Source organism: Fukomys damarensis, unplaced genomic scaffold, assembly GCF_012274545.1.
Source record: "Fukomys damarensis isolate Sample0158 unplaced genomic scaffold, DMR_v1.0_HiC HiC_scaffold_3, whole genome shotgun sequence".
NCBI lineage: Eukaryota > Metazoa > Chordata > Mammalia > Rodentia > Bathyergidae > Fukomys > Fukomys damarensis.
The window spans coordinates 14,480,805-14,508,354 of record NW_022900915.1 but is presented as its reverse complement, the minus strand read 5'-3'; the positions used below and the strand labels follow the sequence as shown (position 1 = coordinate 14,508,354).

Sequence of the window (27,550 nt, the reverse complement as noted above, 5' to 3'; positions counted from 1 at the left end):
GCGTGGTAGTGTTTATAGAAATTCATCAGTGATACAGTGGTCTAGTAAAAGTGAGCTTGTTTGGCTCAAGCTTTGCAAGCTTCCAAGGGCGATTTGGAAATCAGAAGAAGATGAAGCATTCTTCTTGTGCCTAAACCCCGGCCTCAGGTTGCCTCAGGTGGTCTTCTCCCCCTTCAGAAGACCAGGGTAGCTCTCACATAGCTCCAGCACATATGGATGGGGAGGATCTAATGAGAAATCTCAGGATTATGACCTGGTTGTGTATAATGATAGACTTTGAACTACTCAAACAGTTCTTGTCAATCTTTTTTTTTGCCTATAAGATGGGAATGGGCATGGTCATTATAGGAATGATAGACCATTTCACAGTTGCATCCTTCAAACTTTGGGATGTCTAGTGTAAGTCAGGTACTATTTGAGGCATGTGGATACAGCAAGGTTCTAAGACAAAGTCCCTGCTGTTCTAGGCCTTGCATGTATGACTTGTGAATACAGTGGTGAATTTTTTAATTATGGCATAAAATACAGATTAAATATATTTGAGATTTTTTTGTTTTGTTTTGGTACCAGGGATCAATCTTGCACTTGTGAGTCAGGCACAGTGTCCCTGAGCTAAATTTACAGCCTAAATAAATGAAAAAGACAATTGATAATCAGGGAATGCTGTGTGCTCTGGGATTAGAACGTTGAGAGTGGGCAAGGAGCTGTATTAGATCAGGTGATCAGGGACACTCTGAGAAGGTTACGTTTAAGACACTGCTTGAATGAAGTAAGAAAGCAAAGCCATTTAACAGAAGAATCTCACACGAAAAGGTAATTGTAACCACAGAGGCCTGAGAAAGGAACCTGCCTAGTGTGAAAACGTGCTTGGCTTATTAAGAGATAATAAGAACAGTACGTACACACTGAGTTTAGAGAGCCAAATGGGAGCCAAACCAGGTGGGGTTTAGGGGGCCCACAGAAAAAAGTTCCTACTTATAATGGACAACCCCTGGAGGGTTCAGGGAAGAGTGACTTGGTTTTGTTGTTTCTTTTCCTAAGATCCTCTGTTGCACTGCTGAATGAACCAGGTTGGGGAGCAAGAGCAGGGTTGGGAAGACTGCCTGGGAGTCTGTTGTCACATGCACATGGTTGGCACTGGGATCTGGACTAAGATGGTGAAGTTCTGAGAGTGGCCAGAGTTCTCTGGAGGTAGGGCCAGCAGAGTAACTGATGGGCTAGATGTGTCACATGGGAAAATCAAGGATGACTCCTGGGTTTGGGACTCAGTTTGCCGAAGATGAAGGAGGGAGGTCTTGTTTCATCAGGATGACAGGTCAGGGGTGAAGATACCAACAGTTCAATTGAGTCAACATAAGTGATGATTTTTCTCTGCTGTATGTCATCTGTGGGATAGAAGCACAGGGCTCACGTATGGTGTGTCTGGGAGTAGACGAAAAGAGGGCCAAGGACTCTGTCCTTGGCCATGGCAACATTTGGAAGTAGGCAGAAGATGCTTAACAGGATTGGGAGGAACCACCGATGGTCAGAACAGAAGCTCTGGGGTATGTCTGAGTTGGGACTCACAATCCAGAAACAGATGAAAATGGAACTTTGGGAGACCAAGGGTTGCTGCTTAGGGAATAGAGTTGGCTTATTTAAGGTAATGACTTCTGTTTCCTGTTGATGTGTTTTGTTTGTTTTGTTTTGCTGGGGATGTTGGATACGTTTTTGGAATGTTGCACTTTCTGCTTTGTATTTTGGAGCCTTTCTCTGCTCTTATAACTTCTGTTGGTTTCTGTTGCTGCCTCTCAGCTTGGTGTTACTGCACCATTTATCCAGCCTTGATTCTTGCTCCATTCACCAAGATGATCATCATGCCGCCCCGGAAGTGTAGAAGAAATCTTTCAGGATGACTGAACTGAACATTTTGTCTGTATCATGACAGCAATAGAGAGTTGTGGCTGTTATTCCCAGCCAGAGAGAAAAGTTCTCATAACCACTTGTCAACGCTTAAAAGTATTAGACATAATAATTTATGCCTGCCAATATAAAGAATTGAATAATAAAATCACTTTGCATTTGTTGACAACCTAATATGTGTCAGGTGCTTTAGACACCCAATATCCATAATCATGGCAAAAAATCGCCAAAGCAGATACTGCGATTGTTAATCACAGATTCACAACATTGTATAACTTGGCCAAAGTCACACTGCTTTCAAATCTCAAAGTCAGAATTCAATCTCGTGTCTTTGGGGAGGGGTGCTGGGGATCAAACTCCAGCCTTGTGTGTGCTGAGCATGCGTTGTGCTACTGGGGTACACCCGTGGTTCCTGTATGCATGTTCTTAGCTGAGTCTTGAACCTATTGTTTTCTCACTATATGCGAGTCACACGTCAACATAATTACAGATCTAAAACCAAAATGATGAGAGCTGGTGGAAAACTGACTTCAAGTGAACCTCACCTTCTAAAGCATTCCATTTCCCTTTAAATTTAATAAAACAAAAATATTCCTTTTCAAATCACAAAAACCTAAGTGATGTTTTTCCTATAATGGCTGTTAAAATGACTTTTTTAACTAAACATTTAAAATTTTTGAATATAAAAATAAGGAAAATGTTGCTATGCCCTTCTTATTTGGGTATTGATAGTGAAATATTTTATCCTGTCCCTTAAAACAGAAGGTCATCTCTGCTGATTACATACTTTACTGACCACACCAATAAGATGCTGGTCCTAAGAATCTCAACAGAGTGCTTCTGCTAGGTAAGGGGTCCTTTGAGAAGCCAAAGCTAGATTTTTTTTTTGTCTTTCTTTCTTTTTCTCTTTCCCCTCAGAGGCTGCTTCCTAGATGTGAACTAGTTTACATTATTCTTGATCTAAGTCATGGCCTATAGCCACCTTCCTAAAGAAGCTGGTTTACTATTTAGGGATAGTTCTCAAATTCTGGCCTCATTTCAGCCCTAAGTGTACACCCCAGTAACTGGTCCAATGATCAGTTACTCGAATTTATTTTTTCCTCCCTCTCTTCCCTTCTCTCCACTCTAAAGTCCCTTTAGAGGTAGGAAATCAAGTCTTATTTGTCTGCATAACCTCAGTAGCTATTTTGGTCACATTGTAGGAGCATAGGAAATATCTTTGAGTTGAGAAGAATCCCCTGTTATATTATTTTCTTCACTCTAATCCAGTATACCTTTTATTCTTCTCATATCTTGAGACTTACCTCTCTGATAAGGCCTTAAGATACTTCAGATGCAGAGGATCAGTTTTAAGTCATATATATGATAAAATTAAGGTATGATTTTTACAGCAAATAATGTTCTGCAAGATAAGGGGATGAGGCCCTTTAGCTCTTTCTGTCTCTGCTTCATTGAAACTAGACAGTATCCAGCTGTCCATCTCACTGACACTCAGCCTGGCATTCAAAGTATAGCCAAACCATAATTGAGTGGGAATTCAATGGCCTGAAAAAACCTCTGCTGTTAATAACCTGCTGTGGGGAATACATTAATTTTCAGGGAAATTTAGGATCATCACCATGGTCACAATATTCCCTATCATTAAAACTTAATCCCACTTTTAAAAATTAAAAAATAAGTATTTTATCAAATGCCATTAAAATAGAAAAAGAAAAAAAAAAAAAGAGAGGGAACAAGACAGATTTGGCTGTCTGTGCCCCGCCGTGAGCTCTGGATTCTCAACCTGCACTGATTGATTTGTGATGGCTCACAGAAATACATTTGGAATGCATGGAAAAGCTGCTCACTTCTTTTTTGTTCCCCTGAACAGAACAGAATGCATGGAGTATTTATGGAAAATTTGGCAAGAGAGCACAGGAAGGTTTATGGGCTGAGTTTTCACAGCTTTGTAGGGGTGTATGTTTAAACCAAAAGGCAGACCTACCGTTTTCTTTGCCCGAAAGCTGAAATCTGTCCTCTCCAGGGTGACACAGAGGGGCATACTGTCTTTTGGTTGCTGCTTCCTCTCAGCCTTGCCTTTTTCCACTCCATCTACAAAACCTGCTACTCTGGGAATAACCGGCTGCTTTCAGTGCTCCTCCTCACTACCTTGGCTTACCCAAATTTCTCCACCAGCTCTGCAGTCTGCCTGGGTAGAATTTGCTGTTTCCCAACTCGTACATCGGGGCATACTATGGCCACAGCCTCTGAAATACTTGATTTGCTTGTTTTCCTTCTTCTCTGTCATAGGACAACTTTCTTGATGCCAGGGCCAGTATCAAGCATATCATTTATCCCACATCCCTTGGCCTAACCGACTCTTGGTGCTTCACAGGACATCCTACGGTGGGGGAGAAACACCGTGTAGTCACAGAGATACATGTAATTACCGTGGTGGCAGAGCACCGGGTTTCTAATTTGAGGGCAAGGGAGACAATCTGAGGCATTGGTTGAGTAAAGAGGGGAGCAAGGGAAATAAAGGTTTCTAGATAATGGCACGTGTGAAGGTGAGCCGTGTTTGAAACGCAGTGAAAGAGAGGCCAAGGTGAAGATTAATTTGGGAGAAATAAGCAGAGGCAATAATATAACTGCATATAATGAATAATTTTTAAGTGTAATCTGTCTCAGTTTTATAACCAGTCAGACAACACTGAAAGACAGATCCTAGATTTGGTGGCAGCAAATGTACAGTGCTCCAAAGCTGAACTCGTTTGTTCAGCTATCCCCTTTGGCTGGATCTGAGCCATTGCCAAAACTTAGCTGAGGATTCTCAGCCCTGAAGTAGCTTGTGGGTCATGGAATGAATCACAGGCCTCCTTAATGAAATAGATGGTTACTACTTTTGTTTAATGTTATCTTTCAAACTTTGAATAATTTTGTCTGCATTTTTCCCTGTTCTGTGAGGAAGTGAACATCTCCTAAAGCTAATAGATTGTTCATCAGTGATTTTTTTTTTTTTTTTTTTTTTGGTACTGGGGATCAAACTCAGGTACTTGCGTTTGCAAGGCAGATGGCAGAACCACTGAGCTAAATCCCCAGCCCTCATCAGTGATTTTTGAAAAGAAGTAAGACAAAACTCTTGTTGTCATCCTAGCTCTAGATTGTCACCACTGGCCATTTGGGATTCCGTACGTTGCTGCTAATACAGTCTACAACTTGTAAGACCAAGAAGCTGATTGTGTCTTCTTTCTAGAGTATCTGGAAAAAGAATGGTAAAGCTGAATGTAGCCATTTAGAGAACTTTTAGAAAACTATTTACCAGTCTCCTCTAGCATTACTAAAATGATACAAACTCATTGTTGTTCTTCCATCTAGAATTGTGGCTATGGGAGAAGTAAGCTTGGATCTTCATCTTTATTTTTAATGTGTCATATAAGACATTTCAGCCAGCACACTTAGGTCCCTGAAGTGATAAAAAAGCAAGAAACTACCTCAAAAATCAAATCATAACTCTGAGCTCTCCTCACATTGGCCATACTCATCTTGAGAGTGAAACACTTACTGCCATGAGGTATATTAGAGATTTAGCCAATATTTCTTATATTAATGAAGATATTTTCTACCCTTCCTAGTACTTTTGGCTGCTACTGGATGCTTCACATATACATTTTCTTGTCCAGTTTAAGACCAGGTTGTGATTTGTCCCTCGCCCTGGGGGGCAGGGTTCTTCTTGCCACTGAACTCATTCTAGGCCACGTGGGGGGCACTGCTGGGCACTGCTGGCTTCTCCCCATGCTTAGGCATCCAGGAATGCCTGGAGCCATATGGGATTTGTGGATCTCACATCCTGTCTCTCCCTCCCAAGTAGTTTTTTTTTTTTTTTTTTTTTTGATATTGTCTATTCAATGCAGCTGCCTCAGTGCAATCTGCTGAGTTTTACAAGCTTTCTGAGTCATTTTCCCACAAGTCTTCCAAGCACAAATTAAAGTGGTCACCAGGGTCACTGGCATTGTGACCCATGTTTTTTTTCCCCATTAAGTTTATTGGTACATTTAAAGCAAGCAATACAGTTACATTCATTATTGTGACCGATGTTTTGCTTTTTTTTTTTTTTATCAGTGGCCTCAAATACACAGTGTTTTAATATATGTGCAGTATCCAGGTATATGCAGTCACTACCACATTAGTGTTTTGACCTCCCTGGCAGGGCCTTCTGAGGCATCATGGCATTAGTATGATTTCTTACATTCAAATTAAGATGTTGCAAGCCTGCCTTGTTATTTCACATTGCGAGGAGCCAGAGCTATTGCCACTTGTGCTATAAGATGTTGGTTCTTTGGTTGGAATTAAAAGAATCTGCCCTTCAGCAACTATAAAAGGATGAATGTCTGACTGTTGTGTTTGTTTTGAAATCAGTTAGTGCCAGGAAGGCCTGCCTGGTAGAGTTCAGGGGACTGGAGTCTCTCCTAACCCTTCTGGTTACTTAGGACCAAATTTAGTACGTGCCAAACCCTAACTGGCAGTGTGCTCTATATACTCTCTCTGTTCCAGCCGCAGTTGCCTCCCTCAATTCCTCAGACATGCCCACCTCTGTCTGCCTGCAAGGCCTTTGTCTCTTATCTGGGCCAAAAGGTTCCTCTTCCACTTAATTAACCCCTATGGCTCTTTAGAACAGTGAGTGCTTCTCAACACAGATCACACAGGAAGCTTGTTAAAATGTGGATTCTTCAATAGGTCTGGAAGAGCCCTGAGATCTGGCTTATTCCCCCCCCCACAAGCTTTTTAGTAAAGCTGATACTACCAGTCCTTAAAGAATCTTTCTCTTGTTCTCAGTTAAGTCCGAGTCCCCTATTTCTGTGCCCCTGACACTGAATACGGTACCTTTCTTTCCTAGAACATTCTTTACAACCATGTATTTTTCCTTTATTTGTATCCTTTGTGTCATTTTCTGATTTATACTTATCTTTTCCACTAAGTTGTAAGAGCCAGCAGTACTTACAGCAGGATCACCTGTGATTCGTCCTTGTCTTTCGTTCCCAGGACTTGCCGCAGTGTGGCGGGTAGGGTTTCAATGCATACATTTTAGAATGGACAGGTAAGTAGATGATTTGCATGGGCTATAATGGTCTGAGATGCCTTAGAGACTATAAAACTCAGGAGTTTGGGCCAAATTATAGAAATTTGGTCATGGTGTTCATTATTTTCAAGGAAAAGGCCTCCTGAATATTCAAATTTTACATGAAGTAGAACCTAGTCTAATCGTGGACTGGAGAAAATCTCATGCTGGATAGTTCATGTCTCTTGGTCTTCATCCTACAAATGGGATTGTGTCCGATCAGCTATACTCTTGACTAGTGGGTTCCAAGGTATTGTTTTTTTAAAATACTCTTTATTATTTAGGTAAAATCTATATAAAATAAATTAAGCATTTTAAAGTATATAGTGCTGTGACGTTGACTACATTGGCATTGTTAAAAAAAAGCACAGCTTTCACCTCTAATTCTAAGACATTTTCATCAGTCCCAAAGGAGAACCCTGTCCAAGGTACCGTGCGCAGCTCAGAGTTCTTACAACTTTTTGGCCTCAGTGCCTCTTCCAACTGATAAAATTATCAAGGCCTTTAACAGCCTTTGTTTATGTACATTATAATATCAATATCCACTATAGTAGAAATTTACACTGATAAAATGTTTGTTTATTAATTCATTAAATACCATCATTTTGCATACTGTATTTGTAAATCTCTTTCATAGATCTGACTTCATAGAGGATAACTGGATAAATCCTAGCTTCTTCCTCATCCAATCCATAAGTAGTTCCCTTTATCCATATTGAACTTCCTGAGGTTTCCCACGGTCACCATGGCCCTAAGATATTAGATGGAGAATTAGATGGTAAGCTGTAAATTGTGTATCATTCCATGTAGCATGATGAAGTCAAGATTTAATAAAATTAATAGTTTTATTAGTTTATCAAGGAAAAATTTAAGGAAAATTAGGCTCTTTTTTTTTTTTAACCCAGTAAATGTGTGGTAGAGAAAAATACAGTGGCTGTTGGTGCCACTTAATGACACTGCCTAGATTCACATTAAGGTATCAGCAGTTTAATGACCATTGCTTTGCATCTCTTGGAAGCCCTTGAAAGGGGCTTGGTACCTTCACAGGAGTCCACAGACCAACACTTTGAGAACTACTGTCTTACTTCAGTAAAGAGTCACAAGTAATGTGCTCATTTCATCCATATCTTAAGAGGAATACACCTGACTGCAAGGTATGAATTAGAAGATATTGTACTATGGTTTTATTAGAGCAAACTTACCTGATTCAACAGAAATAGTCACGTATATTCTTGAGAATTTGGCAAATTCTGTTAAAGCAAAGCTAACCTGAAAATTGCCCATTTGTCACCTGCTTACATGTAGCATTTTTGATTAGAATGTCTTCAACATAATTGGTTTGATGACATTTAGTGGGATGTATTTTCTACAAACACAAAAACGAAGAGATTTTTAAAATATTGATTTTTGTAGAATTCTGACTTTTGAAAATACTGTAGTTCAAATTCAGAGTCCTAACTTCTTAGAGTTCCATATTTAGCTCCTTTCTTAAAATAGCCACTCTTGTCTTTCTTTCCCTCCTTCCTTCCTTCCTTCCTTCTCCCTCCCTCCCTCTGTCTCTCTCTCTCTGTCATTCCCAACCCCCCATTTAAGAACCTGTCTAACCAAGTAAAGTATGTGTATGGAGTTGAAAGCTTAGAATTCTCATTTTTAGGTTCCCCTTAAATTCTTCTTGTTCTATTTTACCATAGGACATAATTTAGCATTAGAACATATATTCTTCCTTGGTCTATGTACTGGATAGACTGTTGTGATTTTTTTAAAGTCAATTTCTTCTAAATATACAATTTCTGAAGCCTGTCATTTTAACTATCAAAATATGATTTTTCAATTTTTAAATTAAATTTTGTTATCTTTTGCAATTATTTTGTTCTTGATTAGTTCAAATTTAATTAAAACCAGTTAGCAAGAATACTCAACAGGAGGTTCTGTTGACTGTAAATTGTCTGCTCTCAAAAGCTTATTGTAATTTTAATCTACATTGCTGGTGTATCATTTTATCTAGAGAAGGGAGAGAGCAATCTCTTATAGTTTTAGCACCAGTGGGAAGACATGACAGCCTATTAAATCTGAAAAGAGCAGAGGATTGCATTTGAATCATATAGAAGGAAGTTAATACATTGCCTTAAATTTGATAAACACAAAATAAATAGGGTTAATGTTAAAATATAACTTTTAAAACATTTCTAAAATCTCTTTGTAAAAAATGTAGAATGAGCACATGTTAAAGATGTATGAGGCTTCCCCCTTTAATAAATGGTGCTGGAAAAACTGGGTTTCAGTTTGCCAAGATTAAAACTAGACCTGTATGGGCTAGGGATTTAGCTCAGTGGTTCTGCCACCTGACTTGTAATCACAAGAACCCAAGTTCAATCCCCGCTATCAAAACAAAAACAAAAACAAACAAACAAAAAACTAGACCTATATCTCTCACCATGTACTAAACTAAAATTGAAATGGATCAAAGATCTAAATAGTAAAACAAACACTAAACCTTCTAGAAGACAGGCTAGGTAGACCTCTTGAAGACACTGATATAGGAAGAAACTTTATGAACAAAACCTCTGTTGCGCACAAACTAGCACAAAGAATCAACAACTGGGATCTCAAATTAAAAAGCTTCTGCACAGGAAGAGAAACCACCAACAGGGTGAAGAGACAACTCACAGTCTGGGAAAAAAATTTACTAGCTGCTCCGCAGACAAAGGTCTACTATCTAGAATATATAGAGAACTTAAAAAAGAAATCAGGCTCCCCCAAATTTAAAGAACCAATCCAAAAATGGACATCTGAAATGAACAGATATATTTCAGATGAAAAAGTAAAAACGGCAAATGAACACTTGAAACAATGTTCAACATCACTGTTCATTCCAGAGATGCAAATGAAAACAACCGAGATTCCACCTCACTTCAGAAAGAATGGCTGCTACCCAGAAATCAACCAATAACAAATGCTGGCGGGGCTGTGGAGAGAAAGGAACCCTTCTCCAGTGCTGGTGAGAGTGTAGAGTGGTGCAACCACTGTGGAAATCAGTATGGAGATACCTCAAAGAGCTGGGATTAGAAGTCCCATTTGACTCAGCTGTTTCCCTACTGGGTATCTTCCCCAAAGAATTAAAAGCATCATATCACAACAATATATCCGTGTTTATAGTGGCACAGTTTGTAATAGCTAAATCTGGGAGACCGAATGCCCATCAACTGGTGGCTGGATAAAGATGTGGGAGATACACACACACACACACACACACATGTGCACATGCATGTGTGCACACGGAGTACTAAGCCATAAAGAACGAGAAATTAGAGATTTATAGCTAAGTGGATGCACATTGAGACCATATTCTTTAAGTGAAATAAGTAGGACACACATTGTAAATGCCTAATTGTTTCTCTGGTGAGAGAAACTGAAAGTGTAAATGAGGACCAAAATGTATAAAAAATAATGTGAAATAGGAAGAAAAGGTGCAAGAGGGAAGTCGGGGTTTAGGGTAAAAGAAAGAAGGGAAAGAAAAAAATATAAGAAAAGTAAAAAATGGAAACAGATTTTTAGGGAGGGATGAAGGTGGGGGGAAAGGGGAAAAAACAAGAACCAAGATAAGTATGTACAGGCAAGAATTCCCATTATGATTGTGATCATAATGAATATCTAAAATGTACCAATAAACTTGATGAATAAAAAATAAACAAATTAATAGAAAATCTTAAAGATATATGAGGCTTCCAGTAGAAATATAAAGCTGGCTCAAAAGAGGATAGCAGAAACTAGTTTATATATAGTCAATGAAAGGAAAAATACTGAAATAAGATTTCTAAGTTAGATTCAAAACTGGGGTGCTGTTATACAGGGCAATAAAACCTTAACTATTGATATTATTTTTTTCCTGTTCAACAAAAATTCTTTGCATCTCTACCAGACAAAAATGATTTACAAACTTAGCAATTTTAATATAAGTTGAAATCTATCCTTATGGAGTCTGCGTCCTTATCAGTAATAAATAGTATAAGTCAAGCAAAACTTACATGGCCTGAGAAAAGCATATCCTTAGAAAATAAGGACCTGAGTGACAGTGTAGTTGCCCTGGGCAGACTGGGAGCAAGGGTAGAGAAACCTAAAATTGCCAGCATTGGTTAACACAGGCTCTCAAACCGTGTAGGAATGGGGATGAAACCCAGGGACAGCTTGAAGCTGGAAGCAGTCAGGTACCTTTGACTGACGCTGCCATCATTGAAAAGAGGTGCTAAGTTAAAACGCAACTTTTCAGCACAGGGCTACGGTAGGAAATTCTACCTCAGCCCGAGACCCGCCAGGAAATTGATGATGACATTCAGGTTTATTCTACAAGTAGTATCATTCAGCAGTACCCTTCAAAGACTAGCTGAAGAATATGCATTCAGTTTATGAGAACTTGGAATTTCATAACTAAAGTCCCCTGCAGATAAATGCAGCCTTTTGAACATACAAAGAAATAGGCCACCATCAGCTACAGTCTGTGAAAATAATATGCAGGAATGTCAAGACCCAGAAACTTCAGATAATCAAACAATAATTAAAAATCCCATACAGACCATAAAATAATTATGTTTAAAACAATTCAAAATGTAACGAAGGGAGGGAGAAAAGAAGGGAGGCAGAGAGAAAGAGAGAGAGAGAGAAAGGAGGAGCCAGGGAAAAGAATACACATTCCCAGGTCACACCCCCAGTGACCCACCTTTTTCTAGAATACCTCACCTCAGAACGTGAGGCTTTGAGAGAGCCTTGTCAGTGTAAACTGTAACACACGCTATAATAAAATACCAGATATAGGCTACTTATAAAGAATAGAAAACTTATTTAGTTGACAGTTTTGGAGGTTCATGGTGCAAGATCAGACAGCCCCGTTGGCTCGAGCCCTGGTAATGGGGTGGCACATCATGGCAGGAGTGTTTATAGGTGTAAGCCATCACATCGCAAACAGAAAGGGAGAGAGAGACATCGCAGTCTCCATAGTCCCTTTTGAGAGCACATCCCCAGTGAACTTTGGACCTCCCACTAGACCCACCTCTTAAAGATTCAGCAGCACTTTACAATAACCCTATCCTGAGGACCATGATGGACCCTTGCGGGCACAGATTATATTCAAATGATAGCAGTAATATTTGAAGAATAATGGCCGAGAATATTCTAAAATGGAGAAGGATGCGGTAGCTACAGCCCCTTCCAAAAAGAGAAGTGAAGATCAGTCAACCCAAATATATATCATACAGAACCTTTCTCATACACCATGGGAAAGTCCATAATAAACAACTTTTAATAGCCAAACATCCTGGGCCCACAAAGTGCGGGAAGGTAGTGAGTGAACTTCCTGTCACTAGCCTTGTCCTCACCCCCACAATTCCTGGTCACACTAGACTTTCTTCTGTGTCACCTCAGCTGTAAATCAGTGTGAGACTGATGTCTGTCAGGTGTGGCATTACAGCTGGACATCATTTTCTGCACTTATTTTCACCTCTACCTTTAGACTTAATCACCTCAGTGGCCTGAGTTTCAGGAGTGAGGCTTCTTTTTTCTAGTTTTAGGTGTGGGTCACAGTACCAGAATAGTTCCCTTTGGCAGTCCCCTTACGGATTCTGCTGGCTTTGTGGGCAGGAAATGAAATGTCTACAACTTTGGCACAGTCTTGATTTCCCTGAGCCATTCTTTTGCTTCTCCTTCCACTGTGTGAATGGATACATGTGTCTCCATTTTCTGGACTTAAACAGAGATCTGAAGCCACCCTCCCTTTGGAAACATCCCTGGGACTCAACCATTTGCCCGGATACCTCACTCATGCATTCTCAGAACAGAGAGACGAGGGAATTGAGAATGAGCACTGGCAGGAAGACTGTGAATTTTTTGAGATAAGGACGATACAGAAAAATGCTCTGTCTCACTGTATCATTTTTCATTTCTTTCCCATTATTTTTGCTTCATGTTCATGTGTGCTACTAAGTATGTACCAATAGTTGTCTTAGACTTGTGATTTAATACACTACCCTTCCGATTCTCTCAGGGAAGGGGTCCCTAAATGTATCTTTTCTGGGCCTTCAAAGAAGCCCCTTTTTTGATTCCCATTAGCAAGAGTGGGTTGGTTTCCTGGCCCCTCTGAGGGACTCTTCCTGATCAGTTGTCATCATTCCTGACTTTTCCTTCTCTTCTCAGCAGCTGACTACACAGTACTTTGATGTTTCTCAGATCTGAATGTTCCTCAGACAATGGCTTTTGGTTCCTTTAAAAATTTTTTTTCCTGACCTAAACACACACACTGCTACTGTGAACAGTTGTTTTCTACCCCTCTCTGTCTGCAAACTAAATTATTAATTTTTTTGTAATTGCTTAAAAGAAATGCCCACGTTTCAGTTTCTGCTGCATATTCTACCCAGAATTTACTGGCGAAGGCAGTGAAAGACACTGGTGGGGGAGTTGGTCACTCAACATAAAAGCCTTTTATTTTCGTAATGGTTTGGAGTGTGCCCTTCCTAAGAGGAGGAAAAGCGGCTGCCATGGCAACGGGTTCTAGTTTCCCAGGGCGCTGTGGTAGTGCTGGTCTTACCGGAGTGTGGCAAGTGTGGAACAATAACGAAGAGCCGCAGTGCCCTCAGCACACTTTCTCATAGTGATCACTGACATCTCCCTGTTGGGGCTGGATGACATATATGGATGGTAGGCCTGGTGGCCTTGTTTCTGAGTGACAGAGCTACAAGGTGGCCAGCATCACAGGGAAGGGCACAGTGGGCCCTCCTGTGCTACTGGAGAACCTGTCTACTGAGGCCGCTCTGTTCCGGCCTTTGTGTAAGACACCAGTCCCGCTTCTCCCTCCACTTTCTGCCTCTCGGGATTGGGGCTTCCTCCTGGTAAGCTCATCTGCCCTTTTGGGAGCTAATCTGCCTTGGCACATCTGCCATCCTCAGCCCCTTTCAGGGGTTTCCCTTCACCGAAGACCCCAGTGTTGGCCCCCACACATGCATAACATGATTGTTCTCCCTGACTTTTCCCCGAGAACAGGTTTCTGCCGGACCCAGGCTGGCTGCACAGTTTCCAGGCCCCAGATTAAATTCCTGTGTCTGTTGTGTTGCCCGTCCTGGCTCCAGGGAGACGGAGACTCTCGCTGCCTTGCCGCAGTCTCCCATCCTCTGGTCACCCATCCCGCCTCTTCAAGGCTTCCGTTTAAACTGCTCCTCATTGTCCAGCTTTGTATAGCACTTCGTAGTTTCCAGGACTCTCTTCACCTCCTTTCCTCCCCTTATCCTTAGCATCCTGTGTCTCTGGGAAACAGACCAAGGAGGAGATGTAAAGACCCTCTTGTGTTCTCTGTGGCAGTTACAAGCTTTTCAGTAGGGCCTCCCGTGAACGGTGCTCCCCACAGCATGGTGGGATACAGTAAATCACTGAGCTGAAGCACTCACGCTCATGGCCCTTAAGTCCCTTGGCTGTCGGCCTGGAAATGCACCTAGCAAATGCTTCTCCAGCCCCGGTTCTGTCTGTGTGGACGCAGCTCGATGGGCAGGGTGGACATGGTCCTTATTGTCCGGGCGCTCACAAACCGGTGCATGGAGAGATGCTGTACATTTCTTTTGGCCCCCTTGATCGGTGTCTAAATAGATCCTGATGTAGTTTTGAGGCAGAGAACTTCACCTTTGCCCAGCGTCATAGAGAGAGGTCTCATACCGACATCTCAGTAGTTTTTTTCTTCTTTATTAAATGTATGAAATATATGTGGATTATAGTTACAGAAATACTTTAGTAGTTGGAGAGCTCTGATTTTGAAAATATAGAAATGAGGTACATCCTTGCCTGGTACGTTATATTATTTACTTGTTACTTTAGCTGTTTTTGTAAAGAGATTAATTGTTGTTTCTGGACCCTTAAAAAGTCATTGGATCAGTATCTATTTGGAAGGGCCAGGGATTTAGCTCAGTGGTTCTGCTGCCTGCCTCACAAGTGCTAGGACCCAAGTTGGATCCCTGGTACCAACAAACAATATCAATATCAATATCTATATATATATATGTATATATATATATATTTTTTTTTTTTGGAGAAAATTCAAAGTCATTGCTAACAAGATAAATGCAACTGAAAATCAAATAGGCACAATGTTGTGTGTGCTTCATAAAACCTTTGAAAATAATTTTGCCTTGTTTTGGTGCAAGAAAAATAAAAGATGCAGAGAAACAAACACATTAAAAATTCTAGGTGAGAATATAAATTAGTACTGATTTTCTGGGTGACTGTTTGGTACTTTGTATTAATAATATTTATAACCTCTCACCCAGTAATTTCATTTCTGTGAATTTATTTTCCAGAGAGATATGCACAAGTATTTATATGCATAGAAGTACACTGCAATTTTGGTGGAAATAATAAAATCTTGGGTACAGCCTGAATATCTGCTAATAGGGGATTTCAGTTTGGTATCTTTGAGTCTTGACCTCTCATGAGCAGCAGGATTTCCTAAGTCTTGTTTTTTTTCCCTGCCCTAAAGTTTTCCAAACCTAAGAGATCTTTTTAAAGATGTATATTTTTCTTTTGTTGTTTCCCCTGCTCTTGTGTAATGATTAGTTTTTACATAGCTCAACCAAATGCTGTTAACATTAATAGGACGCTGATTTGGTTGCCTCCCTCTATGGAAATGTCTGAAAGGTGCTCTCTGTGTGCAAGACTGAGCAGTGAGATCCATCAGGGGTGTGTTTTCAGGAGGAGCTGCTTCCTAAATGATTCGAGACCACAAAGATGGGCAGAGGCAGTAGCCAGAAGCCACAGGGTGTTCTCATCATTGTGTGGGAAGCCACAGGGGTGACAAGGCTTCCAATTGTACTCAGCAGCTGTTGATACAAACTGCAGAATTCTTTTGGAAAAGGAAGTAAACGCTTCTGGAACATAATTTGTTGAGGTTCATTTTGAAGAGGTTTCAGGCAGGCATCACTGATGTTTGTGGTTGATGATACAACTTCTTATTGCGGTTGTGATTAGTAGTCTGTGGACTTCTACATTCACCCTTAGGTACACAAGCCCAGGTCACTCACCTACCTGGGTAGGCCTCCTAACTTACCTATTTTCTTTCCTCACCAGTTTTCGGTCACATATTCCTGTTTTATTTCTTGGTGCCTCTTTCACAATCTGATGTTCTTACTGATTTGTGTATTATCTGTCTTCCCAGTTGGAATGAAAGTGCCAGTCTTACCATTCTGGTTTCCTGCTGCGTCCCAATTCCAAGAAGCGTGAATAAATAGTATCTCTTAGATGCTCTCTCAGTATTGGGAGTGGACATAATTGGTAGATAGAGGCCAGGGCAGTAAGGGAAGAATGGCATGACATGAGCTTGGGATGGCAGGTGGAGTCACCTCATGTTGGCCGTGGTGAGGAGCTGAGTTTGCTTGAAGACCTGATGTTTGTTTCATCTCTGAGTGTTTCTCCAACCCAGATTGCTAAAGCTAGTTACTGATGGTTTTTCTATTGGGAATTTGCATGATCATCTCCTTAAATTGTTACTTTTACCTGCATTATATTTCTCTTCCTCCTCTCCACTGCCATCAGGCTGGCCTTCTTTACAACTGTGCTTTTTGAGCCCAGCAAAGCAAGATGACAATAGCCAAGGTATCAGGCTGTGATGCTTGCACAGTTGAAAGTGTTTTAGGACTTTGTTACTAAACACTTTGACTTCCCCTTTGAAAACAATGTTTGATTTAGGCTTTGAGAATAGCACTTGCTGAGAGGCTGGATGTTGGGTAGACCACGGATCCAGATCTCAGCTTCAGTCTTTGAATTATTAGGTCTCTCTATAACCAGACACTTTCACTGTTCTCTGCCTAGTGATACATTGGTTTTTCTCACTTTCAGTCTCTAGTTTTCATTTGTTGACACTATATTTTGAAATTTACTTTCAAGGTAGCAGAATGCCTTAAGTTTCTAGTTTTGTGCTGCCTGTGACGAAGGTAAATCAATTTTTCCTTTGCATGTGTTGAAGTAAGAACTCTATTGGCCTTGTTCCCTGATGCTTCTATTTTTGTGATTAAGACTGTAAATAGAACAGGAGGATTTGTGTGTTCACTTTTATTCTAACATGCATAGCTATATAAAAACACAGTGATCTTGTATGTACAAATAAATAAGAGGAGTTGTTGTTTCTGTTAGACTTGAGCTTAAGTTGAAATTTTAGGAGCCAACAATTGAGTGCAGGAAGGAACTAGCAGTTGTCAGCCCAGAGCTTTAGCAGTAGGGGGATGTGTGAAGGTTTGTATAATCCACTCAGACCTTTTTAAAAACTTTTATGGACTGTGAAGATTGTGTTGTCTTTTTCAGTGAATTCTGTTCATTAGCATCAGACATATCCACATACAGAATGTTGATGTGTTATTCAAGTTAAGTCTTCATGGATATTAGAGATCTGGGATGTTTTTTAATCTTTCCTTATTGAAATGAAGCATGTTTCCATGGAGTTTCAGCTTTTGTACATGAAGAACCGTAATTTTTTTCACATACACGAATACCTGTTTTTCCTATTAATTAGATATCCAGGTGTAATTTAAAAGTATTCTGATAGGACATGTAGGATAGTAAGTTTTGGTCCTTTTGGTAGATTGGGTGTTGAAATAAAGCCATCTCTTTCTTTGTCAGCCTCTCAGTCTGTTGCATACTCATGGCAAGGAATGTAATTTTCTTTCTGTTTCCTTTTTGGGGTGAAAGCACACTGCTTTTCAAAAATATGCCAGTCAGATGGATTACTTCCCTCATTTGAAAGATCTCCATGAAAGGAGCTAGATTACTCAGGGTGGGTTCCTGGGTGACTGTATTTTTTCTTTCTCACTGTCAATCTGTCAGTAACATTCTCTAACATTTCCCATAACCCCATTTGTAGATTTAGGATCTTGATCCTTCCTCGAAAAAGGATTATGGTCATTTCCATAAAGCAGAAATGAGGTTGCATTTCATGGGAATCAAGAAGATGCAAATGCTTGTCTTGGACCCACGATTCTTGCTGGAGCTAAACCAGATGCCCTGGCTAATCCCTTAACCTTTAACTCCCTTTGTTCCTATTCCTTTATCTGTAAAATGGGACTCATAATATGGATTTGGATTTAAAAGACTGCTATTTCTTTTAACCACTTGAAGATTGTTCCAGCGGTTAAGTTCAATAGCCTCTGTAAATGTTTCATTGAAATGATTAATACTGCTGCTGTTGACAGGTGACTATTAGCTGAGTGGCAGGTAACTAGCACTTGGAAGCTGTCACTTACTCTAGGCTTCCATACAGGTTTGGCCAAGCATTTGTTCATTCTGCAGCCTTGCAGTAGATACAGCAACTGAGGGGGAAATGGGAACAACCCTAAGACCTACACAGACATAGGCACAGAAGCACAGTGCCTCCCATTTGTTTACTCAAATATAATATGATCAGTGCTGTATTCTGGTTCGTACATGTCTTGAATTCTCTCATTGGGTTTAATGGTAGCTTGTGAAGTTTTCTCCCTTTCTTTGAAACATAAGAATCTGAGCATTAAGTCTTATTATTTCAGGCCTTTCTGAGCCCACAGAGAGGGATCACTAATATTATGTTACTCTCCAGATAGGAGTTTTCTAATTGCTTTTCATTTCACTGAGTGAAGAACAGAGTTCTCACAGTGGCCTGTAAAGCCCTCCAGGATTTGCTGCCCCCAGTCTGTCACCTCTCTGGTTTCTCCTGGTACTTTCCCTCTTGCTCACTTTGTTCCAGGTACACTGGAACTTTCATTTGGTGTTGCCAGCTTTCATGTGATGTTGCCAACGTGCCCCACACTTTCCTTGAGGCTTTTGTACTTGCTATTTCCTCTGTCTGTCACTTCTTTCCACATGTCTCTGTGGCTGGCTGCTTTACCTCCTTCAGGTTGTCATACATGCCTCCTTTCAGGGAGACTTCTCTGCTCTGGTCACATGTTTAAAGGTGCAAGCGTTTCCTCAGTACTCCCTGACTCTTTCTCCTGCTTGCTGTTTCACCATAACATCATATATTTTATTTACTTATTATCTGTCCCACCTCAAAAAGTATAAAATATGCTGTAAGGCAAGGTATTAGGTGGAGGGTCTCCTATTTACCGCTATGTACTTGGCACTTAAGCAATCTCAAGCAAGTAATGAGTACTCAGAAGTATTTGATAATTGAAGAATAGGTGATGTCCTAATGACCTCTGTGCTAGGTTAACTCACACTTTCCTCCTTGGGTAGAAAGTTCTAAAGCAGTGCATCCGTGGCCTGCCTTTGTGTTAGGTAATCTGCGTCATTGAAGAAAGTGTCACGTTTTAGGACCGATGCGTTTGTTGCACTTAATGACATCAGTTCGGCATGAACATATACAATTTCTGTTCCTCTTCTATTTGCCTTCTGGCCTCCCCTTCCCCTCTCTCTGCATTTGAAAACTGACCAAGAAATCCATGATAAGGAATGTGAAAACATTTTATAGACTATAAAATGCTTGGCAAATGTTAATTACAATGACTTTAGGAGTGATTGTTACATGATTTGAAATAGTTAAGTAATTTTGTAGGAAGAAGGGCTTCCTGAATCAGTTTCTCTATAGGCTTTTTTCTGTGTATATGTTGGTCTTCACGTGCGACATAGCTGCTAACTGAATCTAGACTGTCCCGGCCTAGAAAAAGATGAAAACTAATCAATTAGTCCCTAAATCTAATACCTTCCTTGTGAATAAGGTTATTCAAATATCAGGTCGCCAAGATAGTGGAAGGCAAATAAAATTCAAATTGGCCTATTTTTGGTCTCTAAAAGACTGACTGATTTACTAAGCAACTTACCACGCAAGTATAATCCGTATTGTTAATGAAACCTGGCCTCTCCCAGAGGGATTTCAGTAAATCCCATGACCCTGATTATTATAGTGCTGCTAGAATGATTTAGGGAGTTTATACTGTTGATTGACCAAGATTGATCTTGTTTATTTTCAAGGTCTGTTCTTTTAAAAATGATCAGTTTCTCCTTTACCCATAATCTATTTAAAGTTAGATCATGTAGAAAAAAAACAAATGAGATAAAGTTATCTCTCTCTCTCTCTCTCTCTCTCTCTCTCTCACACACACACACACACACACACACACACTGCATTGTAGGAGAACATTTAAGAGCAGTAGCTCTGAAATCAGATTGTGGACTGCAGATGTAACAGGGGATTGCCTAGTCTTTGATTATCAAATTCTAGCTCCACTTCTTATTAGAAGTATGACCCTTGGCAGTTTTCTAAATTTGTTAGAACCTCACCTTTTTGATATGGGAGAATAATGAAACTTAATTCATAGGATTATTTTAAGGATCAAATGAGATCATTGTTGGAGTTTTTATGCCAGCTTCACAGAAAATACTGAGTCAATTTTAGTTGCTATTATTTTGATAACAGTCTTAGTAATAATCAAAGACAGGCAGGAAATAAATGGATTTCAGAAAAGTATAAGGAAAAAAAGACACAGAATCTATCTTAGAAAGGTTTAATGAGTATATTGGAAGGAGAGTAGCATTATAATGTGAACATTATGCAATATTATGTATTGTATATTATGTAATATGTAAAAATAATGATTATTATACCCTACAAATATTTTATGGCCTTCACACTTTCCAGATCACGGTGGCAGAGGGAGATGCCTGGTTTGCTAGGTGCCATTATTGTCAAGAGGAGCTGCTCTGGCTGCACCCACCCCTCCCCACATTGTTTCCTGGCTTGGCAAAGGCCCTGTGACACCAATTGGGTACATGAAAATGTAGGCATTTGGTACAGCTGAGCTTTGTTTCACTTAGAAAAAGGTGCCCTCCCCCCTCAAAACTTGACATGGCAGACACTCTGCTAGTTATTGGGGATGTGACAGGTTTATGCCATCCCTGCCCTCTTGGAGTTTCTCTCTAGTGGGGAGACAGACAAGGACAGTTTCATGACTTATGGTATATTTGTAATTCAGTAAGTACTAGAAAATAAAATCGAGGAATTAGAATTTTAGTGAGGGAAATGACCCAGGACGTTGTCTGGTGAACCTTTCAGAGCCCTCAATAGCACAGACAGCCTGCTGCAGCACACGGGCCGTACCTTCGCCACCACTGACTTAGAGCATGTGTCTAGAAAATCCCCTAGGAGGAAATGAATGTGATGAGTAGGACAGAGCTGGATAAAGAGGGGCTTTTGGGAGGATCAGCATTAGGAAGGAGCACAATAAGGCCTAAAGGAATTTTTAGTCCAGAGGTCAAAGAGCATGGGAGTATGGTGGAGAAGGGTCTTAAGATATCTGCTGGATAATGCGGGACCTTTTAGAACATGCCAAGAGTTTTCTCTTCTTTTATCATTTTTTATTATTATAAGATACCAGTCACAAAATTTATCATCTATTTTCACATGTACAGTTCAATGATATTAATAAACGTGGATTATACAACCATCCATATCTAAGACTTTTTATCTTGCAAGGCTGAAACTCAACAAAACCCATCGCCTTCTTCTCCCACCCCCTGGCAGCCACCATTCTACTTTCTGTCTTTATGATTTTGACTACCCCATATAAATGGAATTAGACAGTATTTGCCTTTTTGTGACTGGTTTATTTCACTTGGGATAATGCCCTTAATTCAGCCTTGTTGTGGCATATGTCAAAATTTCTTTGCTTTTTAAGACTAAATAATAATTCCTTGCATGTGCAGACAGTTTGCTTATTCATCCAACCACTCACCCACCCATCCATCCACCCATCTGTCCATCCATCCATCCATCCGTCCGTCCGTCTGTCCATCCATCCATCAGTGGAGATGTGGGTTGTGTCTACATTTTAGCTCCTGCGAACATTTTTGCCATGAGTGAGTGTACTGATTCTCGCCTGAGACCCGACTTTCAGTTCTTTCATATATATCCAGAAGCAGAATTATCAGATCATGTGAAAATTCCCTGTGTCATCTTTTAAAGACTAATTGTACTCCAGGCCAACGATTTTCACCTGGAAATTTAAAATAGCCAGAAGCCTTTGGTAGATGTTAAGGCAGAGAGTAGAGTTGGATTTGTGGAGGGCAGTGTAGAAATGGAGCTGCCTACACATACTGACTTTGGAATAGCTGTGCCTTATACTGCAAGCTGCGTGCGCCAAGGCGCCTTGTCCTCTCCACATTCCCATGTCCCCCTTCCTTTTCTCCAAAGAGCTTTCAAAGCTAAGTAGTCCTCGGTAAGTGGGGTAAAGTTGGTTTAAGTCATTCTGAGCCGTGTTCGATGTCTTGGAAGTCATTTTTACCCATTTGGGATATAGTGCATTCATCTCTCCAGAAGTGGAGAACACATTGCGAGTTATTCACAGAGCTTTGATATCCGTGGATGGTAGTGTGGCCTGGATGAATCTATGTATGGCCGTATTTTTTTCTGAGTTAGAGAAACTATGCTGACAGTTCTGCCTCCTGCTTTATTTTAAATCTATCTTCTTTCTCAATCCAACAGTTTTTCATTATTAGGAAATAGCTCTCTGGCTGTGCCTGACAACTATAAATGAGACGCCATCATGTAAGGGGTAGCGTCATCATTTTCATAATTTTGTCAAGCGTGAAGCCATATTTCTCATAGGAAAGGAGAAGAAACAATATTCATCCAGTACAGGGTTCCTCTGTCTCTCCGTCTTCCTTCTTCCAGCTGAGTAATCTGGTAGTGGTGAGCAGCCTTTTCCCTCCTATAAGAACCACTGCTTTTCTGTCGCAGTCTCAAGTACGTGTTCGTTATGTTAGTTCTCGATGTTCATTTTTGATAGTTTTCTGAGGCAGTAACGTCTCTTAGCCAAATTTGAACTTACCCATCGTCGTATAAGGAGCAGAGGAGCGGGTGGGCTCTGCTGACTTAAGTTTCCCTCTTGGTTTTGCCTTTCTTGAGACATGTTTCCTCAGGCAGATTATTTAACTTTTCAGTGCTTCCATTTCCTGTAAAATGGTCATGTGACAGTTCCTGCCTGAGAGGGTTCTCGTGAAGGTTAAGAAACATTACATAACAGTACCCATCCTAAGCCCTCAGATCACTCAAAGGTTGGAGTCTGGCCGCTCATTAGATAACCATCCTCAGGAAGAGAATACAATATAGTTGATAGTGTGGGCCCAGTCAGTACCAAGCAGTTTATTTTACACTCATTCTGGTGTCAGGCATTGACATTGCTCACAAAGCTGTATTTATGGCTCGAGGACTTTCTTGACAGTGTCCCCCTTGGCATCATGCGGACTGGTCGCACCTCTCCCGCTCTGGATAATATCCAGGTAGCACACACATAATCTGACCAAGGAGGAAACACATGGCAGTGGGGGTGGGGACTCCCCACATCCTTCCCCATAATGCGCTAAGGATGGATTTGTATTCAGTGAAAGAAGACAGATTAACAACCCAGGAAACTTATCCTAGCTAAGCACAAAAAAAGTATGGTTCTGGCAGCTTCATCTCCATTGATGAAGATGAAGATGCTCCAGAGCTTTGAGCTTCTCTGAGAAGGTAGCAGAGAGAAAAGTGGTATTCATTGTTGTTTGAGTGCTCACCCAGCATCAGAATTGTTAACCTGAGGCCTGCTTGGGACCTGCTTGTGTATTGCAGTGTGTTCCAAGGTAACGATACAACCCGTAGTCCTGAGGCATTTCTGAAAAGGGGAGCAGCCATTGTGGAAATACTTCATGGGGTGACTGGGACATATTGTTTAGAAGAGAAAGCTTGGTGTGGTGCCAGTGGTCCAGGTCATGCCAGGGCTGGCCTTTTCAGGGTGCTGGGCTTTGGCTGTTTTGGGAATCTGGTAGGGAGGCAAGGGCATGCAGGTGTTTGTATTGAGGTAGTGTGAGTTTGGTGACTTTGCTTTGGCTTCTCAGGAGACTCTCAGCCTGTGGTGCCATCCATGCTCATAGGGAGACAGAAAATGAGTACACTGTGCTTTGCGCTATTGAACAAATTCAAAGCATTTCATGATTAAGATACAAAGAATAAAAACAAGAGAAATGCAACATAGGTAGTGTAACAGAAGTCCTTCAAACAGAGGTGGAGGAGGTAGGACTTCTTGCCTCAGGCAGGATCAGCTGCTTGAGGTTCCTAGACAGATACCCAGTGAAACCACTAAAGCAGAAGTGCGACTTTGAATTGGAACGTGCTGTCACCGTCACTGCTCCCTTAACCACCTCCATGACAACAGCAGCTGTCATGTATTCAGCCATCATTGCATGCCAGGAGGTTTACTTACATAATCATGCTTTATCTGCCGTCCAGTTTTATGAGGTGGGTATTATTATTCACATCTGAGGAAACAGGTTTGGAGAGGCCATGTGACTTTCCTTGACATCTAGCTGGTTCTCTTCCACCTGACTCCAACCACTGTGCTTCTGTCTCTTTTAGCTTTATTTTCCATATTTATAAATGGGGTAACATTTATGTGCTAGATCCACACGACAGTGCTTTTTAAATTGTTGTTCATGTCACACAAGTAGGTTGTAAACCAATTTAGAGAACAAAAAACAATAAAATAGAACGTAGTAGAATTCATTATCCTTAACTGTTTCTGAAATTTGTTGCTGACATGTTTCTCTGTTTATGTGTCTACATCCTAGTGAAATATTCCATGGGGAAATATATTTCCTATTTTGGATCATTGTCAGAAAGCGTGAGAGTTACTGTTCTAGAGTTATGATGAAGGTCAGTTAAACATAAGGTATTGCAGAATTATTTAAGTCTAAAACACACTGCAAGTCTAAGTTATTATTACTTAACAGTGGAAGCTGATACAAACCAAAAAAGGAATGGCAGAGAAGTTGTAACATGCTGTTCCTCCACCCATCTGATCCATTGTCGCCTCATCGTGCCCAGTCGAATTGGGACTCAGCATTGACATTCCTCATTACAGCACCCTAGGCCTCAAGGTGAAAAGTCATTTTGCAAACCCTGCAAAAGCTTTGTATTATTGGAGTAGTCTGTGGTTATAAAATAGTGCTTAACATTCATATGCAGGATCAGTCTGTGGTTATAAATTGTTGTTTAGCATTTATAGAGCTCTGGCTTTCATATAAATGAGGAAAATAGGTGAGATCCCTATGACAGCATGGATTTTCTTTACAGGCTCTGAAAGTGTTGGCTGTTGTCTGCTTCCCTCATAATATTCCCCCATCACCTTCACCATCTTCATCTGGAAGTAATTAACCTTTTGCCTTTCAAAGGGTACATCAGCCAGTGGTTACTAGAGAAACATCTCTATCTCTGTCTCGACGGAGATATATATGGATTTACAGTGTGGGGTAGGCTTACAGTGGCCACTTGCACAGTCAGGTGTGAAAGAGTACAAAAGGACTGATAGCTGTAGACGCGAAGGATGCGCTCAGAAGTCAAAGGCCCGAACTCACTGTAGAATTGCATGTGAATCTACCTGGAGGCCGAAGCATCTTCCCTGGGAGGCTGAAGAGCCTGTGCACCAATGTTAGAGTCTGACGGAAGCCAGCAGAGAAATGTCCAACATGATGGTGCAGACTGAGGCTCCTCCAAAGAGTAAGAAGTGAGACTCCCTTCTTCTTCGCCTTTGTATTCCTTTCAAGCTCCCAGCCTATTGGATGGTGCCACCCAGAGTGGGTCTTCCTTGTTCAGTAAATCCACCATTCAGTCACACATTCAGGACTATGCTGAGCAGCCAATCAACTGGGCATTTCTTACTCAAGTGGACATAACAGTTAACTATCATTATGGGCGTCAGACCAATCTAGAATGTCCATGCATTTTCCTTTGAAACAGAAGTGGCAAGAAGTAGCTCTCCAAGACCATTTTCTTTGGAACACACTCTTTCCTCCTCAACTGCAGTTCATGAGGACATTGCACAGAACATGGGGTGCAAGTCCCCCAATATCATCCCCGGAGATGCATCTCAGGAGATACATGGCTTCTCCGCTGAAAACTCTAACAGTCATGGCAGGATCCATACCTCCCCCAAGAAAAAAAATCCTGTATGGGCCTGTTTGCCTGCAGTCTGTGAGGGAAGCTTTCAGATTGGCAGTACTTGGACCACAGCAGAAGGGTCCATGTGGACACAGAGATTTAGCAGGCAGGTGTTGAAGGCCCTCTCAGTGCAGTGTGCAGTGCACAAGAATGTCTGGGTGTGGATTTTAAATCAAGACTCGACATGACATTCTGAGCTATGTGAAGAAGAGCTCAGGCAGTTCACTTACCAGAACAGAAAGCAGGCGCTTGGTGCTTCTGAACCTGGCTAATGGATGAGTCCCATAGCCTCTGCTGGATCAGCTTCCCAGTGCCCTGCCAGCCCGCTTCCCACACATCTGTCAGTCCATCGAGCTGTAATGCATGGCTGATGCCAACAGAGCCTGCAGTCTAGGCCTTTCTCTCCGGGAAACATGGAGACAAGTCATTAACAATTCATTCTAGAATAATGAATTTCGCTGTACCAAGTTGTGAGATGTAATACGTGATACATCAATTGATTACTTTGCTGTGCCAAATGATAATGATAGTTAGTGATGAAAAAGTGAAAGTTTTTTCTCTAAAGGTTTTTCCTAAGACTTAGATCAATGTGTTTTTAAGTTCCAAAATAAAGTGGATCGTTAGTAGGGAAATGAATTCTGTTGAATAGCCTCTAGCCTATTTATATTCAGAGTTGCTGATCCAGAATTACTGTACCATTTTTCCAAATGCCTTTGGGCATTGGGCCCTGCAAATCAGAGTAATTATTACTCATTAATTAAATCTTAAGTGGAACACAGCTTGAGACTTTGAAAAGAGAATTTGGGATGGTTCAAATGCATTCTCCCAAAATCATCAGTAATAATTTGAGGTTTATGATTAGGTAGTTGGGCTGAGGATAATAGTTCAGTGTCTACTAAGAAGCTCCACTCATCCGTTAATGCCTCACTGAAAGTTGCCTGTGCCAAGTACTATGCTCCGCATTGATTCAGCTAAATAAAATACCGTAGTCCCTGTCCTTGGGCTATGGCAGAGACATCCACACAGTGGGAAAAGTGCAGAAGCGGGCCAGCATGTCCGCCTGCATCAGGGGCAGAGGGCTGCAGAGAAACATGGGGGGAAGGCACAAGGAAAGGGGGTCCCTTTGCGCTGAGCCGGGGAGGTTAACAATTTGCCAAGCAAAGAAGAATTAGAATATGCTAGAGAGGAAATAACGTGAATGAAGACAGAGAAGTATAAAAGCAGAAATAGGATGGAGAGTGAATTACTCATCGCTGCATTTCCTGTGCACTGTTACATCGACTCTGTACATAGTCATCATGAAATCGGTGTATCACTCACCCAGCCTTCCCTTACATAAAGAGGAGGGACCCAGCTTAGGGGTTTAGCGTAATGAGTTACTTCCCCCAGGGATCCAGAGCTGTGAGGCAGCAGAGAAAGGCTTAGGGATGAGTTGAGGAAATGTGTGCTTCTTTTGAGTTTCACCTTTTTTTTTTTTTAATTGAGTTTATTGGTACAATCTAGGTATACAATACAGTTACATTCATCATTGGGATTCTGTACCTTTACATAATAGGTCTTGATTCTCATTTTTTTCCCCTTGTCCCTGCCCTCCCTTC

At 41.0% G+C, this 27,550-nt stretch overlaps 1 protein-coding gene across 1 annotated transcript in view; it reads left to right on the top strand.

Annotated features, from left to right (window-relative positions):
- The window catches only part of Arhgap26 (Rho GTPase activating protein 26), a 445,337-nt gene that overhangs the window by 309,573 nt on the left and 108,214 nt on the right, over positions 1-27,550 (top strand). Inside the window, exon 16 of the mRNA XM_033765564.1 lies at positions 13,686-13,872. Coding sequence (XP_033621455.1) covers positions 13,686-13,872 — 187 coding nt within the window. The remainder of the gene's footprint in view (positions 1-13,685; positions 13,873-27,550) is intronic.